Source organism: Protopterus annectens, chromosome 7.part0 (genome assembly GCF_019279795.1).
Source record: "Protopterus annectens isolate FY-2018-M chromosome 7.part0, PAN1.0, whole genome shotgun sequence".
NCBI classification, from domain to species: Eukaryota; Metazoa; Chordata; order Ceratodontiformes; family Protopteridae; genus Protopterus; species Protopterus annectens.
Genome location: NC_056739.1, coordinates 1,126,605,033 through 1,126,626,170, shown reverse-complemented (window position 1 = coordinate 1,126,626,170; position 21,138 = coordinate 1,126,605,033). Strand labels below are relative to the sequence as shown.

The window sequence follows — 21,138 nt, the reverse complement described above, 5'->3', positions numbered from 1 at the left end:
ACTGCTGTATTCATGTGACATGGAAGAATAACTTTTAGTTATGTACTTACCATAACTTTGGATATATGGGATCCATCTTGCCTACATTCATAACAGATGGGTTCGGAGCCGATTCTTCGGCTCCGACTCGGCCACTATATACTAGAACGAAGTCTCTCATTGGCTGGGCTACCCCTTATCCCATAATGCACCACGCCTGCTTCCCCAGATCTTGTTTGTTCGCTTTACACATTCATACAGAAACAGAAAAAAACATATACCAATAACTGTAACCAACTAGAGACCTTCCATAGGAAAGGTTATCAAGATCTATATTTCCTCCAAATCCAAAAGGTAGGGGGAAGGAGGGTGGGTATGTATGTATGTAGGCGAGATGGATCCCATACATCCAAAGTTATGGTAAGTACATAACTAAAAGATGTAATGGGATCCTATCTTGCCTACATTCATAACAGATGGGACAGCGTCTCTAGCACCTAAAAACCCCGGGTGGCTCATTGGAACACACTCCTGAGAACTGCGGAACCAAATGAAGCTCTGCCTCGGGAAGCCACATCAAGCTTGTAATGAGAAATAAAGGTGTGCAGAGAAGACCAAGTAGCAGCCGCACAAATATCATCTATTGAAACTTTGGAATGAAAAGCTACAGAGGTGGCCATAGCTCTGGTAGAATGAGCTTTGATTGGGAAAGGCAACTCCTTGCCTGAGTGGGAATAAATGAAAGAGATGCAATCCTTAATCCATTTAGCAATGGTGGCTTTGGCAACTGGAAGACCCAACCTATTCTCCGCAAAGGACACAAACAGTTGGTCAGATTTTCTAGTCTGAGTGGTCCTAGCCAAGTAAAAATGGAGTTGCCTGTGAACATCCAACTGGTGAAAGGTATATTCTGCTGTACTAGAAAAATTTGGAAAGAAAACTGGAAGCTCCAATGATTGCTGAATGCATAAAGGGGATGCTACCTTAGGCAAAAAGGATGGATTCAATCTAAGGGAAACTCTGTCTTTGTGAAAGATCAAATACGGAGAGGAAGAACAGAGAGCCTGAAGCTCTGAAACACGCTTAGCAGAAGTAATAGCCACTAGAAAAGCCGTTTTCCATGGCAGGAATTTGATATCACAAGTGGCTGCCGGCTCAAAGGGATGGGCAGTTAAGGAGGCCAGAACCAAATTTAAGTCCCAAGGCGGCACGGGATGAGCCACAGGAGGCCTGAGGAGTCAGGCTCCCCTAAGAAAGGACTTGCAAAGTCTGTTAGCCATTAAAGAGGGATCTACAGCAACATGAAAATTAGATATAGCCGCCAGTTGAACTTTAAGTGTGGAGACTGAAGGGCCAGAATGAAATAAGGAAGCCAGAAATTCCAAGACCTGCAGAACTGAGGCCGTAAGAGGATCAACGCCTCGCTGTTGTGCCCAACAAACAAACCTTTTCCATTTGCTGGAATACAGCTTAACAGTAGACGGCTTGTGGGAAGAAGACAAGATGTGCATTACTTCCGAAGAAAGAGAAAGATCTCTAACTAAGGATGGAAGTGGAGTAACCAAGCAGCCAGATGCAGCGACCAGAGGGACGGATGAGGGAGTCCCAATGGATTGGATAACAGATCCGGTACTGGGTCCAGAATCCAAGGGCCCTGTGCCGCATACTTGTGAAGAAATGGGAACCAAACCTGATGGGGCCAATGTGGGGTGACCAAAATCATGTCGCACCTGACATGGAGAGCCTTCTGAATCACCCTCGGGAGAAGGGGAATCGGAGGGAAGGCATAAAGTAGACCCAGGGGCCAAGTGTGGGCTAGAGCGTCCCTTGGAGACTGTCCCTGAGAGGGTGTCAGAGTGAAGAACTCTCTGCACTTCGCATTGTTGGGGCTGGCGAACAAGTCGCAACAAGGGAGGCCCCATTTGGTGAAGATCAGCGCAGCCACTCTGTTGTTGAGGGACCACTCGTGGGGCAACAGGAGAGTCCTGCTGAGCCTGTCTGCAATCACATTGGCTTTTCCCAGAATGTGCGTGGCTACTAAGAAACGTCGGGAGGCTATGGCCCAGTACCATACTCTCATGGCCTCCCTGCAAAGGGGGTAGGACCTGGTTCCGCCCTGCTTGTTTATGTGCCAAACTACCGACATGTTGTCGGATAGAATCGCAATAGTACCCTGGGGGAGAACATGATGAAGTGCTTGTAAAACCAGAAGCACCGCTCTCATTTCCAGGACATTGATGTGATGGTGCGCTTCGCAATCCTGCCAAGTGCCTTGGACAGTCCTGTCCAGATAATGACCCCCCCCACCCTATCTGGGAGGAGTCCGTGGTCACTGTGGCAACAGGGGGCTGAAGGGCGAAAGGACGCCCCCGGTCCAGGTTGGACCGACATAGCCACCAACGGAGATCTTGACGACAACTGTCCGTAATCAGAATTAGGTGATCCAAGGGAAGTTCTTGGTATGACCACTGAACCGATAACAGCCATTGCAGCACTCGCATGTGCAGTCTGGCTAACGGTACTAGGAGGATGGTTGCAGCCATCGAACCCAATAACTGAAGAATCTGTCTGGCAGGAACTCGAGATTTGGGTAACAAATTTTGGACCTGTGACTGTAGAACCTGAATTCTCTCTGATGGCAAAAATGCCCGCATACTTTTTGTGTCTAACTCTGCGCCTATAAAGGTGATACGCTGAGATGGCCGCAGCACAGATTTTTTCCAATTGAAAGAGATTCCTAGCGAGAGACCCAAAGTTACTGTGGCCATCAATGCTTGAATCAGTAGATGCTTGGAGGTGGCAGTGAGGAGCCAGTCATCGAGATAAGGAAACACTTGGAATCCGAGACTTCTCAAGTGAGCTGTCACTACTGCTAGACATTTGGTAAACGCCCTGGGGGCTGTGGTGAGACCAAAGGGCAGTGCACGAAACTGGAAATGACTGGTTCCTAGGCGGAAGCGCAAATGACTCCTGGACTCCTGACGTATCAATATGTGATAGTAAGCGTCCTTGAGGTCTATGGAGCACATCCAGACATCCTTCTCCAATAACGGGAGAATGGACTGAAGGGTGACCATCCAGAACTTGGACTTCTTCACAAAACGATTCAAAAGGCTGAGGTCCAAAATGGGCCTTACGTCCCCTGTCATTTTTGGCACCAAAAATAACCTTGAGTAAGTTCCTGATCCGATCTGGTCGGCGGGGACGGGCTGGATGACCCCTTTTCTTAGCAGCTTTGAAACTTCTATGGCTGCCAGATCCCGTTGACTGGGTGGCACGTCCGGGATTCTCCTTGTAGGAGGAGGGGGCTTGAAAAAGGGGATGAGGTAACCTCCGGTTACAATGCGAAGCACCCACTGATCCTTGGTTATAGATTCCCAAGCCTGTGGGTGTTTCGCAAAACGACCCCCGACTGGAGAAGCACAGCCAGGCCACATCCTAGGGACGTTGAGGATAGGAGGAACCACAAAAAGATTTGCGGTCTCCAGAGTTATGGGGACCTCTGCCACCTCTAGGACAGCGTCTTCCTGAGTCCCCCCCCGCCTCTGGAGGGGGGATCACTCGGTGGAGTAGAGAAGAACTTTTGGGATTTCCTGAACCACATTTTCCCTCCTCTCTGGGCCTTGGGATAAGGTCTAGAGGGAGCGGAAAAATGGGCCCCAACGGCAGTCAAGGTCTTGCCCTCCTGCTCGCACTGAGTAAGCGTGTCCTTCACCTTGGGTCCAAACAAAGAAGACCCATCAAAGGGGGCGTCGGCGAAGGAAGACTTAAAGGCCTCCGCGAATGTACACAAGCGTAACCAGGCCTGTCTCCTAAGAGCCACTCCTGTGCTCGCTGCTCTACTCGCCCCTTCGGCTGCATAGGAGATGAGCCTCATGGACGAGTTGACAATAGAGGTCAGGGTAGTCATCTGGGTGCCTACAGTCTGTGCTAACGCCTCAGGAAGGTTACCCACAAGGGACTCTCCTAACTCCTTGAGGAGGTCCCTTTGGAGCCTTGTGAAATGACAAAGATAGTTCAGCGACCGCATGGTAAAGGTCGCTGAAGAAAGGGTACGCTTCCCGTACCTATCCATGCTCCTAGAATCCTTATTAGGAGGATGAATAGACATTGAAGCCTCTGCCACATCCTGCTGAGTGGCAGATGCCACCACCATAGCATCAACTGCAACACCTTTAGTGCGGAATTCTTTCTGGGGAGGAGCTGAAAGGAACTTATTGGGCCTGGTGGGCACCGGTTCCGCTGTGTCAGGATGCTCCCACACCCTTCGAGAGATTAAGTCCAATAATTCATCGAAGGGTGGAGACACCCAGGAGGAGGAAGGCTGGGCCCCAAAGGCCTTGAGGAAAACTGACTCCTCAGCAGAAGGGGCTTTGGATTGCCAATCACCTCTCTGACTCAAGATCTCAAGGATATCTGAGAAAGAGACGTCATCCGAGGACGATTTAGGGGACCCTTCCGCATCCTCGAGGTCAGTATCTGAAGTGACGGATTCATCCTGGGAATCAACGTGCTTCCTCTTACACAGTTTCTTCTTTGGGGGTTCATCCGAAGCAGATTCGGAAGGACCCCCCGGAAGAAGGGAACCCCCCAAGGGGGTATCCTCAGGCCCCAGGGCCCCACTGTCACGGGAAAGAATGTCTCCAGAGGCACCAGTACCCAGAACATGGGATGGTGGGGTAGAAACCTGCTGAACCGGCAAAGTCATGGCCAGCGCATTCCTCATGGCCTCAAAAGCAGGACCTCCAGACTCTGCAGAGGGCACTTGCTGAGAGACCACGGCGGTACCCGGAATGCCTGCGGCAGATGCTCCGAGGGGGAGACTGGGCATCGAAGAGGCGAGCTCTACAGTGTTGCCCTCGGCCCCCGCCGAGGAAGACCCGGTACCAAACCCTGACACCGAGGACAGGGTAGGAATGAAAGTCGGAGCAGAGGAACACCGAGGGGGTCCCAGCTCCGGCTGGACAATTCTGCTCCATTTCACCTGCACCAACTCCAACGGCTCCAAGGGGGTTGGAGGAGGAATCAAATGTATGGGATGTGGAGTGGGCTCCAAAGCCGCGTGGGCTGGAGCCGAGATCATTTTGGTAAAAACTGGGGACTGGAACAGCCTCTGGATAACCCTATCCAAATCCGAATCAGATAGCCTAGAGGATTTGGAAGAAACAGATTGGGGCCGAGAAGGCTTCTGCCTTGGCTCCGATAAGGCAGGGGATCAGCTCCGAAAAGGTTCCAGCACTATCAGAGCCGAGACCGGAACCGGCTGCAACAGTGTCGGCGCTGAAGGCAGCTTCGGAGCCGAGGGGGAAGAGTCTGAGCCGCATACCTCCAACGACTCCGAGATCAATGGAGCCGAGGCAGGTGATTGGCCTCTCGATGCACTAACCTGCGGCTCCGAAACCAATGGAGCCGAGGACAGAAGCACCGAGGCAGACTCTTCAGCCATTGGCTCCGAAGCCATTGGAGCCGAGGAAGAAGTCGAGCCTTGTTTCTTAGTTGTCGGATCCGACGGACTGGTCAGAGCCGACAATCTATGCTTTTTAGATGCCGGGCCCGACGGACTGGTCGGAGCCGACTTTCTCTTCTTTTTGGAAGCTGGAGAAGAATCCAAAGCTTCTTCAAAAGAAGGCTTAACCAGACCCCTGAGTATCAATTTATTTTTTCTCTCCTGGAGAACCCTGGAGGAGAAAGCGTGACATGCACTACAAGAATCCTGTAAATGTTTAGGGCCTAGGCAGTACACACAGATAGCATGGCTGTCTGTAATAGACATCTTGTAATTACATTTTGCACATTTCTTAAAACCTGACTTTTGCTCCTTAGACATTTTGACAAGAAAAGCACAGGTGACTAGCAATAACACAAAGGGCAGTAACTGAAGTATGGGCTAAAACCCTCTAACTTAAAACGGGCTTAGCCCGCCACAACAGTGAAATAAACAGAAAGGAAAACTACGTGGGCTAAAGCCCTCTAACTTAAACGGACTTAGCCCAAAACTAACTCTGTCACACCACAACAGGAAAAATATAGATGAATATCCAATAAGGGAAAAACTTGTAACTTAAACGGGCCTTGCCCAGTCCACAAGAAGCGCGAGAAACAATAAAATTAAATTTTTTCCCAAACTAAACACAAACACTCACAAAGCTGTTAAAACAGCTTTAAATCAGATTCCTGACAGAAACCCTATGTAAAAAAGACCAAAAGGTCAAGAAAATCACTTAGCTCCAGCCAAGTCGAGACCACGTCCGGCTTGAAAAGCGGCAAACGAGATCTGGGGAAGCAGGCGTGGTGCATTATGGGATAAGGGGTAGCCCAGCCAATGAGAGACTTCGTTCTAGTATATAGTGGCCGAGTCGGAGCCGACGGATCGGCTCCGAACCCATCTGTTATGAATGTAGGCGAGATAGGATCCCATTACATTCTAATATTACACAATAAAGGCTTCTGTAATCTAGAATCATAGATCTCCAACACTCCACAGGAGAATATTTTCCATCTTGGGGACTCCTGAGCTTTTATCACATGTCCTTGCTAAAATGATTGTGGCAGCATTAAATAAAGAAAAAAAGAAATACTCTTTGCAGTTCAGTTTGCAACTTGCAAAATATTTTTTCGGCAGTAAATCAGCTGGAAAGCTTCTCTATATCCTGAAAAGAAGCCCTTCTCTCTTTAGAAGGAAGATTGAGAAGAGAGTATCTAATAATAAGGAGCTTAATGAAAGCTTATCCAAGTGACAAACTCGATATGACTGTGCAAGAAATGTTTAATCAGTGGCATGGACTGTGTGATATGTTGTACAGGGGTCTACAACCCCCCATCAAGACGACCCTCTGAGACTGACATATTAAAACATCTTAATGCTGCAGATGCCTTTCATGTTTTCTTAGACACTTTACATGGATATGTCCTCACTATTACTTCAGAGTGACAAACAAAGTAAACCCTGAAGGAAGCCAAAGTGTCCAAGATAAAAACAAAGTATCCAAACACCCAATAAATCTGAAGACAAGCCGTTACACTGCAGAACAATTCAATGCAGGCAAAAATAATAACAAGCGAAGCTTTCGAGACAAGCGCTTTTTTTTTCTTGTTAAGCATTGAAAAAGAGCTTGTCTCGAAAGCTTTTCTTGTTATTATTTTTGCCTGCATTAAATTGTTCTGTGGAGTACCAGCGTGTCTTTTTATTCAGATTTATTTGGTGTTTATTACTTCAGAGTGGACACTGCTAGAAAAATAACAATTAACATGGCACCGAAAATACAACTCTATACAAAGTGGTATCACAGTTAAAATGGCATACCTAAAAACTGTCTTTTTTTCCTGGAAGGGAGTGGATTAAAAACCTCTGACTAATGATCAGTTTTCATTGACTTGCAGATACATAGTTGACTAACTACAAAGTCTTTGCTTTTACGTAATGTTTTAAATGCCAGTATAACAAGTAATTGACTGTACTGTGATTTCTGGTCCCTGCTACAACTTGAGTGGGCTTTTGAATTGCAATTTCTACCTCTGTTTTGCCTTTGGTTTATATGGTGTTTGTTCTTTATGTGCTGTTTATATGAAAAAGACTTACTTGAAACATATATACCATTTAAAATTTTATATGACTAGCCCTCTTGAAACAGTGTACATTTATCTTGTTAGAAAACAGCTATGAAAGCGTGTTCGGTATATGAATGAAAAAAGTAATACATCTGAGAAGAAAAATGTCAAAATGTATTGAGTCCAAGAGCAAGTGACCAGTCTTCAGCACACATAGTACAGGCAGGCTGGTAAGGTAGAAAAATCAGTGTTAGGTGTCCTTCATGATGCAAATAGCCGAACAATTACCACACATTTGCTGACAAAGAACCTTTCTGAATGGTAGGCAAATGGTAGTTTGTCAGACTACATGGATTAATGGGCGTGAATTGTTTTGTAACTACTTCTGGGAAAAAAAAAAAGAAAGAAAAAGAAAAAGCAGAATCTCCAATCTGATTATTTATTAGAAAATGGGCCATAGTTAAAATATCCCACCTGAAGGCAAACTACACTATGGAGTGTGACACCTGATTAGGGAGGTGAATTGACAGGAGCACATTTGTGTGGGGAGGTTTGGAAATGAATATGCGAAGTGTAACATGGTTAATCTCAGACTGAACAAGAGCAGTAATGGTAATCAGAGAACTACGCAGGAGTGTATGCCAGTGGGGGAATGGCATGACGGGAATTTAACAGTACAGCTGCAAGCTCGTTCAGGTGTGTTTGCCTGGCTGACTGCAGACTTGTTAAAATTCTGGTGGTAAGATCTGGCTGCAGAGATTCTAGAAAAAAATCTATCACAAAGTGCCCTTTTTTTATTTTTTTATTTTTATTTTACATCTTTATTGTGAGGAATATGATTAATATTTCATTTATTTTTTTACATGAATCATTACTTGGAAGCCATTTACTCTATTTTCTCATGCTAAAGTAGCTTTTTGGAGATTTCAGACAGAGGGTGTCACGTGAAATAATACAATTATTGAAAGCTGTTTCACTCCAGCTAACTACCATTTAATATGCACACTACATTTGTTTAACGTGCACACATTTATTTTAGAAAGCTTCTAAAGTGATACATTTCATTATTTTTCTTTCAGTCTTGAATTTCTACACATTCCATTTATATTTAACAACAATTTAGGCAACCCACCATTCAGATAAAACTATAATCCATCAGGTATAACTCTAAATACTTCAAATGAATGCTGTGTACTCACCTCCACATCAGATGGCAGGTACAAGCTGTGTTGAACAGTTTCTCCGGATGCATTACTTTGGTCACTGTCGTAATCACTGCTCAGGTCATCGCCGTCCACTACATCAGGAGATATAGTCCATTTATTACCCAGATACTTCTGGGCCCATTTGGCCACCTCTGCAAGATTTTTCTGACTTGTACTGTATGAATCCAAACTTGCTAGATCATCCTCTTCAGAGAAGCTGAAAGAGAAATCAGCTGTTGTATGAGAGATTACTGGTTGAAGAACTACAAGCACTGTATAATAACTGCTACAACACATTCCCATTAAGTGATTTCAGCCACCATAAATTAACAGTACTACGGAAATTGTTTGATGCCAAAATTATGTTGGAATATACTGAGACAGACATTTTTGTGAAAGGTTATGCACGCCTTATGAACTTAACATTCTGTGCTAAAAAAAACTCTAACATTAATATTAGCATTTTGTAACACAGAGCATAGCTGGACTGTAGGTTGGGTATACTTTAGTAAGTCATGGCTTCATTTGGTATGGTATGAGATCTCTAGGTGGCTGCTGGAACATAAAGAGTTAATTCCCCACAGAAACTAGGGCAAAGTAGAGCTATGGAGGTAACTAAGGCAAGGTGAAACAGTGGTAAGAGGATATACAAATGTTTTCCACTTGGTGGGGATGATTGAATAACTTTGAGGGGACAACCCTTTCCTTATATGGAAAAGGATTATTTTCATTCAATAATTTTCCTTAGAACTGCAAAGTACTATATTCAACCTAGAACTGAGGAGTATGCATTTCTGAGGAAACTTATGAATGTTAATACTGCCTGGAGAAGGTCTCTTCAAGAACTAATGACCTTGTGATATTCTTCTACTTTTGACTTGATAAGGCAAGGGCATCTGCTTAAAGGTAAGTGGAAGCCACCTATTATTTTTACACCTTATGAATAAACCAGCCACATACCAGGGAAAATCTGTTCTCTTTTGCTTTGTGGAAGAATGACTGAACTGTTTAACTGTACAGCCGAGTTCTGTACTTGGTTGTGTTACAAGAATTATATTATTTGCTGTTATAAATAAAGTGCCTTGTGAGTAAATTAAATGATGCCATAACCTAAAAAGGAGTTAAAAGGACAATGAAATAAAACGAATCCTTGTAAATGTTCTACTTGGGCAACTCATGGGTCTTATACTCACTCATTTGTACTTCATGAAGAAATTTGCCTGTTTTGCTTATTTTCCTCTCACTGAAAGTATTTAATTTAAACTTCAGCACTATGTTTTACTTAACCAATCCTGGACCAACAGACTTGAAGATGTCATAATGCAATTGTAGTGCATGTAGCACCCAGATTACACTCAAACATGGACAAATTCTATCATGGTTCGGGACTACTATAGTGAGAGACCTAACAAAACTTAGAGAGGTTCTTCAATCTTGGAGTGAATTTATTGGCATCCATGTCTCAAACACGTCAGTGAGTTATGACTGGTGACCTGATCATAATCCTCTGTATTAATTATATTTATTCAAAATAATATATAATGGACAGAATTTAAAAATACAGTTGATTTTTGCAAAATTAGATATTTACACATTACTTTATCAAAAATAATTTACAGCTACTTTTAGCCCGCTTTCCCCTCTTGCCTCCTTTCATTATAATTTCTCTTCGACCTTAAAAGCTTTTTAGTAATGGATTTGGCTGGTGAGGGCAGCTAACATTCTCAGACCTATTACTTTTATTATAAATAATACTGTTACATATTTTACCTTCGATCACTGGTTTTAGTCCATACTTGTGCTCTTTTATTCCTCTTACACCTTTATAATACCTTATTTCTGCTTATCATCTCCAGAATAATTACAATTTAAACATCTGTATAGACCCATCTAGAGCACAGCTTTTTAATTTGTCTCACTATTTCTAGCTAGTCACTACTTTTTAATAACATATGATTTTGCCATAGAAGAAAAATAGGAATTAACATGGCACCGAAAATACAACTCTTTATACAAAGTGGTATCACAGTTAAAATGGCATACCTAAAAACCTCCCAGACAAACATCCTAGAAATCATCTCAGCATTACTCATGTAATGGAGAGCTATGGCAGATGTATGTCAATGACACTTACATGGGATTCTTCTGCCTTCCTTTGTTCCTTAGAAATGGCATATGTGATTAGGTAATTCAACAAAAAGTGGATTTTACTCCACTCATCCTACATGTTATGCTTACATACATCAATGCACAGACACACACACACACACACACACACACACACACACACACACATGGAAAACATCCACAGAAATATTCTGTGGATAAGGTATACCTTATAACTTATCTGGACCTTGCTTTTCATCAGAGAAATTCTACAACATGAGTCAATAATGTGCCAAAGCCATCTGGTTCACAGATGAAAATCCAGCAGTGGTCCACATGGGCTGTCTTTTACTTTTATAAGAAAGCACCTTTTATTTCAGTATCCTTGGAAGACTGTACTGTAAACTTCGGCATGCATATCCAATATCATATTTATAAATATCCACACTGTAGATGGCAATACCATTAATAAAAAAAAAAAACAACAGTAAATCATCACAATGTCCCTTCAGATTTCTGATGAGACTAGTAAAATGCATGGCTTACCTCATAAGAAGTCTGAACCTTAAGTTATGTTAACAAGGAGAAAACTTAAAATGCAGTTTCAAGTTGCTTCATTTCAGGTTCATAGGTAAATATTAGGATAATCAGTCAGTAGACTATTACATGACTAACCAATAAGAAAGTGACCTTAAGTTATTACCAAACCTTGGATCTTGTGTCAGTGAAGTAAACACCTTAACAATTATGCCAATACCCAGCCAAGTGTTCTTACCTGAAAGAGTTTTTGGATGGCAATCCATTAACGTTATTCTCCGGTGGTCTGACAGGAAGAACTCTGCGACCAGAAGAGGAAGTCTGCAGAGTAAAATGAAGTAATGGTTTATAGAGAGACACAAAGCAAAATATGATTTTGCAGCTGTTTTGGTAAAACCGTGATGTAGAATCACTATTTTGCAATTTACATGTCATATGAGACAGCTCTAACTTCAAGTTTGGAGCTTGCTAAAAAAAAGTCAGTAAAAGTGTGATAATGCTCTCATCAATTAGATGACCTTCTACTGAGAAGATGTTTTCCAACATCCTGACAACAAAAGAGGAAATCAAACTGGGCTGTGCCTGAATGACTCAAATGACTGCATTTGCCTTGGTGATGTGGGTTCTGTCGAAGTAAATAGTACTGAACAACATTCAGCCAAATCAAGACCACAGAAAATATAGACTGAAAACATTCCCTGTTTTCTCTAATGTAACTTTCAGCCTGTTTCATTCAGATAAAAAGTTAGTGACTCATGAAAATTAAAAAAAAAAAATCATCACAATACATCAAATTATATGTACTAAGGTCAGTTCTCAGACCACGTATCCAAAAATAGGATGCAGTACAGTCTACAATTTAAGTTTATCCTTTCAGTTTTGCAATAAGACAGGCATAAATTACTGAAAATCTCCATCTCAGATTTCATGGTACATGCTTCTGTAAAAGGCTAACTAGAAAATTCAGCTCAGGATGAATATCAGTTAAACAGTTTTTCAAAATACCTAAGACAGTATTACTTGTATCTGCAATATTAATATTAAAATCAGGTACTACATAATAATTCATAGAGATTGGGATGGGAAATTAGAGAAGAATTGGGCTCCCATTGCTCCTAATAAACACCAAGTTTCCATTCTTCTTTTGACCTACTCATAACTTCCTTCCAATCTGCATTGAAAGACACTGAGCATGGGAGGTGAGAATCATAGATAATCATGAAATGTAGTGTCATCCATTGAGAGCTACATTTTTCCATGTTCTCGACCCCCTTTCACTGCTTCCAAGTGTGTGTTGCATGCTTCCATGCATCCACTATGTCTGACTAAAATTAAATATACTCCTTGGATGATTTTGTGGCTCTGAGGCCAACATTCCTACATGGAATGCACATATGAGGCATTGCCTCAGTGGTAGGATCTATAACTAACCTTTGTCTCTGCAGTCCTTTCCTAGCTGACTAGTCTAGCACAAAGGAATCAGTCAAACCTATCTAGGGCATACTCAGAGCTTCATTCTTCTTTCACACACTGTCATCTAAGAAGTAACTTTAGCTCAACACAACACAACAATGTTACAGGTTCCCTCAGTTCCAACATTTCCTATTTCAGATGTCACCTCTATGGAGATGAAAAAAGGCTACCTGGGTAAGAATCCAAACTATGGCATTAATGCAATTACACAAGTTGCTGTATAACCAAAATATACACAGTTGCACAGAGTCTTGACTTAAGAATGATGATTTTTGGAATAGTAACCACATGTAACAAGAAAGATGTGGGCACCATGGAAAACTGTGACAAAAGTTTCAACATTAAAATTTATAGATTTGCAAAAGAAGCAGGAAAACAGATTTTTTACTCTTTACTAAAGTGGCAGAAGCAAGGAACATGAGAAAAGTGGAAGGTCAGCAGCAGGGAAAGGAAGTTGGTACAGAGTGGAGCAATGGAGATTGAAACCCATGCTCCCAATGGCAAACAGCAAATATTACAGGTGTGCTATACATGTGTCTTAAAGTCTCTCCATAAACAGAAACAGTTATACGTCATATGCAGCAAACAGGAAAAGACTGAACTTCTAGCAGAAACTACATATAAAAGCAGACATGGCTAGTTGAATGCACTATGTTAATAGTAACTGTTTTCCCAAAGAAGGTAAAGGGTGGCATGTCAACATAAGCAGGTTGACATAACAGTGTCAATGACTCATGACTGTGCTCTCCTTCAGATGACGTTAAACTGATATCTCATCTGCTTCAGTTGATGGTAGCTCAGGTGGACTTAAAAGATCACATAGCACCTATGAAACAGAGTTGTGCAAGCTCCCCAATGTACTGGCCAAATTTACCCTAACAGTATAAATACCACCTCAGGTCTACCCTGTAAAGAGGCGACTAGCCTAGTGATACCTAACCTAGACAACAAAGGATGAAAAAAAATTTAAGAAAAAAATGAAGATGCAGAACCAGCTTAGCATGTCAGGCTTCGGTGTATTTTATTCTGTTAGGGAGATGGTACATGCCTTCTATTTTATTAATTCGATAAATATAGCTATCATGTGAGGACCAAGGTGGATCTCAACAGATCTTTTGACAATGGCAATGAGGATTGAGGTCTTCATGTAAATACACAGGCACATAGCATAAAGCTGCTGAGAAGATACAAGACATATGTCTAACAGACTCCGTCAGATATTGCTTTTTAGTCCATAAACTACTTATTTGAATCTCTTATAGGAGAACAAACCCTTGGACAGGTTACATCTTCATCTTTCATGTGAGGTTAAAAGAAATACAAGATGTGTGGGAAAACATGATTTTTATGGATTATATTATAGTTTTCCTTAATGTGGATTTATTTAAGAACACCAGAGGAAATCTGTCGTCTTGCATCATCTATACTTGCTGTGAGATAATACACTAAGGGATTACCACAAATGCCACCTATAATAGCAGAAAGGAGGACAAGGGAATTGTTATTAGCAACATTTTCAATGGGATTAAAGTTATCTGCATAGTGCATCCATTCACTCAAAAGAAATCTATAGGGCACAAGCAGGCTGACAAAAGTCTGCAGGACTAGGCATAGAATTACAAGGAGTGAAAGATAATATGCTTAAGTGAGAAGAAAAGTTTCTGATAATTTGATATCAAAACACATTACCCCCTCATAAAATGGCTTTGCATGTTAGTCTAATACATACTAAAGACAAAATGTCAGCTAACTTCAGTGACAGATTTCCTACTCAGGCTGCTCAGGCTGTAAAGTCAGCTGAGATCCTCCCCACAGGGTATCCTGTCACAAACTACTCAACATAATGACATTACCAGCACCCCATGGGGGGGGGGGTGGCAGTAGTCTAAGGAAAACATAATTGAGTGAAATGAGCATTATGCTCAAGCAGGAGTCAGTTATAAGGAACAAGGAGTTCACCTAACTCATATGTATAGAAATTAACAGCCAGGTATACTTCTAGTAAAGGTAAAATTTAAACATTGGAATGAGACAGGCAGGACAGAATTTAGGAAGGAATGTGTTTCTGCTGTATTTCCTCAGTTTACCAGACTTTCACAGAATGTCCAGATCTTCATCCCATACTTTTGGTTCATTCATCAAGAAATTTGTGGTTTTATAGCAAATCTTTGAAGATTGAAATCACAAAATAATAACAGCCATTCGAATTTCAGACTTCATATCCTTCCGAAAATGCATGCTAACACAAAATCTTTTACTCAAGTAACTGTCTAAGTTTATGAGAGCAATATTTAAAAACTGTCCCATTTTTTGTCCCCCCCATTATTTTGGCTTTGCCAGATTTCTTGTGCTAAGAGGTATGGATTGTGTAAATGCAAGTAGTAAGCACATTGTTGTGATTTGTCATAAAACCAAAGCCTTCTAGTTTTCCTCTAAATACTATATTAAAATCAAGTCTTTTTTTTGGTGCAAAAGACCCTACGTTGAATTAATTCTTGATTCTTTTGGTCCTCCTGGAAGAATGAGGAATGCACCACATCTTGTATTCCGTGTGGCTGTATCATAAAACTACTTTTACTAATCCCAAAGAAGCAATGAAAGCATTAGAGGAGCTTTCAATGGTCAATCAGAAGCTGGAGAGTGCAGTGGGTACTCAGGGCCAGTCTAAAGATAAAACAGCAAGTGCCTCATTCCAATAAGTGCAGAGTAATTCATTACAGCCAAGTAATGCCTCCAGGTGTTTTGCAGTTACATCCTATTGACTCCTTCAGGCATCAAATATTGCTTGTTCATATTTACTTCAACGATTCCAGACCCATACTACATACAAGGTATTAAAATATTTAATCTTAAATCTTATACAATGGCAAACTCAACTGTACTGATAGTTGAACTTTGCCTAGTGCAGGTAAAGAGATATCAGTTGCTGATCATATAATATTTATTTATATAGATATAAATTTCATGTTTTTCCTAAATATCTCAACAGCCAAGTATGAAAGCTCTCAGCTAGATGAACTAAATACTGCTAACAGTATATGTTGGTTGTTGAGATATTGTAGGTTGTTTACAAAATATTACAAACGTAATAGTTACAGTTTATTGTGACTAATAAAATTCAGTTTAAGACCTAGAACCTAAAGAATGCTACCTCTAAAAACATAGTTTGTGCTGAAGAGTTTGGCATTTATAGTTCTTTAATAACCCCTATGGTTCCAGAGATATGAATCTTTGTTTGAAATGTGAGGACATAACTTGATTCTGTCAAAAAGCTTAGGCTCCACCCATTGGAAGTTACAGTGCAAACTCCCTGAGTTTGTTTTGGGGAAATATATAAAAACACTTTTCCATTATTTTAGAAGGCATGGGTTTTACCTTACCAGAGGACTCATTCAGACACTGGACAATGACAAAAACTACGGAGAGGTGGCACAGGAAGTTATAAAGCACACAAGCAGGTAAGTCCCTTCTTCTTTGGTGGTATAAGTTAATGATTTGGGAGGAGGGTGATTAAAATAGGTGGGTAATTATTATTATACTATAAAGAGAAGGGAATTTCATCTGTGAGAATAAGGGGGTGAACTTGAAAGAGCTGGTGTCATTATTGATGCCTAACAGCAACTGGATGAAGGGATAATGTTGGACATGTTTAGAAAATAGTGGAAAATAATAGCATGCACGAGTATTGGTTTTGCCTGAGGATGAAGGGATTGGGCCATGCCAAAAGTTCAGTAAAGGAGGATTCTGTATTGTTTATGCACATTTTATATTTTGTCTAGGGAGTTGTTATGGCAATTGAAGCATGCGGGACATGACTGCTGTCAGAGAGGTGGGCAGCACTGATTTGAATTTATTTTGAATGGCAATTTTGTGTGGAGGTAAAAAGTGGACAGAGCACACTAGTGGGAATAAAGTGCGAGTAAAGTGAATGCAAACTGTCAGAAGGGATGGGAAGAGCGGCAAATGTTCATTGGTCTAAAAAGCAGAGCAGGTGACCCCACTGTATTGGAGGGATTAGGCGAAAAGGGCCTTTGTGGCTATAAATACTCACTCCTTCGGAGAAGTTTCAAAGGCTCTGTATAGTTTTTATGTTTATTATTCTTTTGGTGGCCTTTCAGATGTTTAAATTATCAAAGGATTTCAGAGAGGGATGTCTGGGTTATTTAATGTGGGTGGGGGAAGGGCATAGTGAATAAATGAGAAGCAGGAGACTATGGCATGGAAATTTTGTTAATGTTAGGTGGTGTGAAAGTACATTATGGAGAAGAATTCAATGATACCTATTTCACCCCACATTTAGAAAGGTTAAATTTAATGTGGTAGAATTGTGAGCAGCAGTGATCAAAGGATAACATTTGGTTTTAATAAGGGAGGGTTAAATTACATTTCTAATGTGGAATATTAACAGTTTGTCTAGCTCACTTAAGAGAGATAGAATAATTAATGCAGTAAAGAAGGAAGAGGCACATTTTATAATCATATAGGAAACTCATTTAGGTTTTGATGAACATGTTAAACCCGGTAGAAAAAGTTTTAGAGTTTTAGTGATTGTGAAGATAGGTGAAGGTTGCCAGCCTAGCTGGATAGACTTTGTAGATAATTCTGTCATTTGTAAATATTAATAGAAGCCACAGGCTTGTTCTCTTAAATGTGAAAGGACTGTATTGGATGTTGAACTGCAAAAAATGTAACAACAGTGCACTCTGCTGTAAGAAAGCTGATAGGTCAAGCATTGTGAAATTCTTTGATCTAAAACTCGGAGCTGAGATGTCTAGAGGGAGGCATTCTGCCTATTGTTTTGAGGTCAGAGTTAATGGCTAGACATGTATAATTTCTTTTATTGCTGTAGCTTCCTGACCCACTGCAAGATCAAAGGGGCTATAAACCTCTGAGTTTCTGTTAGCCTGGGAACCAGAAAGGAATGATGTAATCTGAAATGAATCAGTGGTACTGTGTTATCAATTTAAGGAGAAAAAGAATGAGGGCATTTGAGCATTTGTCTTGAGAACATCCAACTCACCAGCACTATCTTGCTCTACATGTAAGTTTATTTTACAACTATGTTTTCTCTTAGATATAGCTAAGAAATAGGAAGATTAGATTAGTCTTTTTTTCTGTATTGATGTAAGAAATTTTTCTCTATTGATGTAAGAAATTTTCTACTGTGTTATTTTAAGTATTTCTCTGTGATCTCTGAACTCTTGACTAGCACTGTGTAGTAAGAAGAATTGTCTTATGTTTTTATTTACTATTAAATATTTTAAATCTTTCAACTATGGCTGTTTAGTGTAGAGATAATTTAAGTTCTAGAGTACATTGCATGTATATAGTGATGCTGTCCAAGTCACTCCAAATAAGCCTTGACTGTTCAGTTGCAGTACCATTTGGATAATAATATTGCATAATAATAATTGGACACCCTTTAGTAAGGGCCTTTTTAGTAGCTGAAAAATATTAGTGGGTGGTGGCAAGTGGTATTACCGTATAGTCTGAGTACAAGGGGCACAGCTGAAGAACCTGTGAGAGCCTTCCCCAGGAGTGTCTGTGTCATTGTATATAGTTCTTATCTCAAAGTGTGTGTGTGTGTGTGTGTGTGTGTGTGTGTGTGTGTGTGTGTGTGTGTGTGTGTGTGTGTGTGTGTGTGTGTGTGTGTATGTGTGTGTGTGTCAGCTAATTGGACAGGGACGCAAAGCACTGGTTGGACACAGAGGGTGCCGAAGGTTTTAGTTTGACCACAAGGCTGAGATCTGGACCCTATAGCTGTGCCAGTTGGGAGTCTTATTGGGGACCTGGAGAGAAAGGGAGAAACCAGCGTGAGACTGACTGTGATCTCTATGTGCTCTTAAGGGAAATTGTACTTTACTGTGTGTGTTTATTATCATTTCCCTATATGGACATCTCTCACTGGTGTTAGTGGTGAGGATTTAGGCTCCTTGATTGCAGAGCCAGTGCATGGGCGATACAGTGATATCTAGTTTTAGGGGGTCTAGAAGGATGGGGAATATTCTTTTAATCGCAGATAGAAGGTTATATTTGAAAGGGATTGTTAGTCAGTGGAGAGGTGTGTATGACTAGTTGTAAGGGAAAATACCTGGGACAGAATATCAAACTGAAAATGGTTTATATCCTACTGGTATGAAATTTACACAGATGTTGAAAATCATTCAGTTGCAGGAGCAGTTGTTAATAATTTCAGAGTTTCAGGGGACTAGAACAAGGTGTTGAATTTAGATGATAATACAGGTATGCAGCAATGTTATCTTTCAAAACATGAAAGAAAAGTGAAGTGTTTTTCTTGTGTTTTAGGTCTGAAAAATGTTTTTTGGGGGGGGGCAGGTGCTACTGAGAGGCAAAAAGGCTTTACTTATTACAGTTCCAAGTGCTAGGGGTGGTCAACGTTGGATATAATTTATATTTCAAACGTTGTTGCCAAGGGAGGGTAGGGACTTAGTAGAACCTGGCTCTTAGCATTCTATTACAATTTTAAATCATAATTATAAAGTGTTTATTAGCATACTAGGTTTTAGGTTGTCAAGCATATTAACAAAGATTATTGAGGGAAATCAATGTGGTTTTATAAGTGAAAGAAAAAAACTTTGACTTCATTCTGTGAACTCTTGACGATAAAGTGAAATGCTAATGCAAATAAAAGAAAAGGTAACATTAGTTTCTTTTGAGGCAGAGAAAGCCTTTGCTAGACTGGATTAGGCATATTTGTTTGCGGTTTTAGAGAATATGTATTTCCCGCCTCCTTTTATAATGATATTGCAACACACACACACACACACACACACACACACACACACACACACACACACACACACACACACACACACACACACGCACCCACACACATTTACTGGTTGGAAATGTTTACATGCTTTTAGGCTCACTAGAAGAACATGGCAAGGTTGCTTGGTTTCACTGCATCTTCTCGAGATATACTTTGAAAGTTTGGCAACATTGATATGGCAAAATGATATTCAGGATTATAGATGGGGGTTATTGGAACTGACAATGCTTTACCTGCGATTGTATCATTTTATCATTACAGAATTGGGAACAAGATTTGTCTAAATTGTGTGACTTGTTAAAAATGTTTGGGATTAAGTTAGGATATAAAATAAATCAAGGAAAAATTAGATTGATAAGTTATTAATATGCCAGATAAGCAGCGATTGCTGTTGAGGTATCCTTTAAGTTGGATGGAGGAAGGTTGGAAAGATGTGGGGTTAAGGTTAAAAGGGAATTATGAGGAGGCATTGCAGGAATCTTATGACTGGATATTTGGAAAGATACAAAGGAATTTATTACAATGGAAAATATTAGGTTTGGATCTGTATCAGAGAGTTCAAGCTCAGCAATGGCATGTGATTTCCCATACATTATATTTTGGTCAAGCATTCTCAACTCCCATGTTTTGCAATAGGATGAAGAAGCATAAGAACTGGATGACAGATTTTCTTTGGTTAGGGGGAAAATAAGTGTTGTGGGAAAGGTCTGGGATGATGAGGGAAAAACAGGGAATTGGAGTCCCAGATATCATAAGACATGTAAGGACTATGCAGTTAACATTTTTAGCAAGATGTCACACTCTAGATTATAAGGCAATTTGGAAACAAATGATCCAAGAAAATAATCCATTGGTCAGACAAATGGATGTTTTTGAGGTATTTGGGAGGGCTTTGGCCCAAATGATTAAAACTCCATTATTGGATATGATTAGTAAAGGGACTAGCAAAGGTTTTGAGGGAATGGAGAAATGACATTCTTTCAGCTGGTGGAAGGATGGATAACAATGCTATAGATCCTAGTTTATATATATGGAAATTGTTGGAGATGAAAATGAAGTATTGTGATCAGTTAATATTGTATGGCAACACCTTAATGTGAAAAGAGGTGCACTATGCATTTGAAGTCCCCTGGGGCTTATTTACTCTATCATGTGATCCAAAAAAAGAGATTCAACAGATGAGGCATTGTCAGATTGCATCAGTAGCTTGACAAGGGATTATTAAATGGGTGCTGGTTTTTTTGTTCATTTACAAATTATTGGGGAGAAGAAACCAGAAGTGGAGGATACATTCAGTATGGAATGGGAAGATTTGTTAGGGAAGAGTCTCGCTAAAAAGTAAAAGTATGTTCTATGCCCCTAAATAGCATAAAATTCAGAAAGTTTAGGATCTTTGCAAGGAAATGACTCCATAAGTATTTTTTATATGCCATAACAACTTAAATGAATGTTCTTAACAACAGAGAACTAGTGTAGTGTAGATGTAGAGTGGGGAGA

The 21,138-nt window shown here is 40.7% G+C and overlaps 1 protein-coding gene across 2 annotated transcripts in view; it reads right to left on the bottom strand.

The window, feature by feature from the left end:
• The window catches only part of LOC122806901 (ras and EF-hand domain-containing protein-like), a 502,021-nt gene that overhangs the window by 62,956 nt on the left and 417,927 nt on the right, over positions 1-21,138 (bottom strand). For both annotated transcript variants that reach the window (XM_044077705.1, XM_044077706.1), the window contains 2 exons: positions 11,614-11,696; positions 8,727-8,949 (listed from right to left, as the gene is read on the bottom strand). In XM_044077705.1, coding sequence (XP_043933640.1) covers positions 8,727-8,949; positions 11,614-11,696 — 306 coding nt within the window. The remainder of the gene's footprint in view (positions 1-8,726; positions 8,950-11,613; positions 11,697-21,138) is intronic.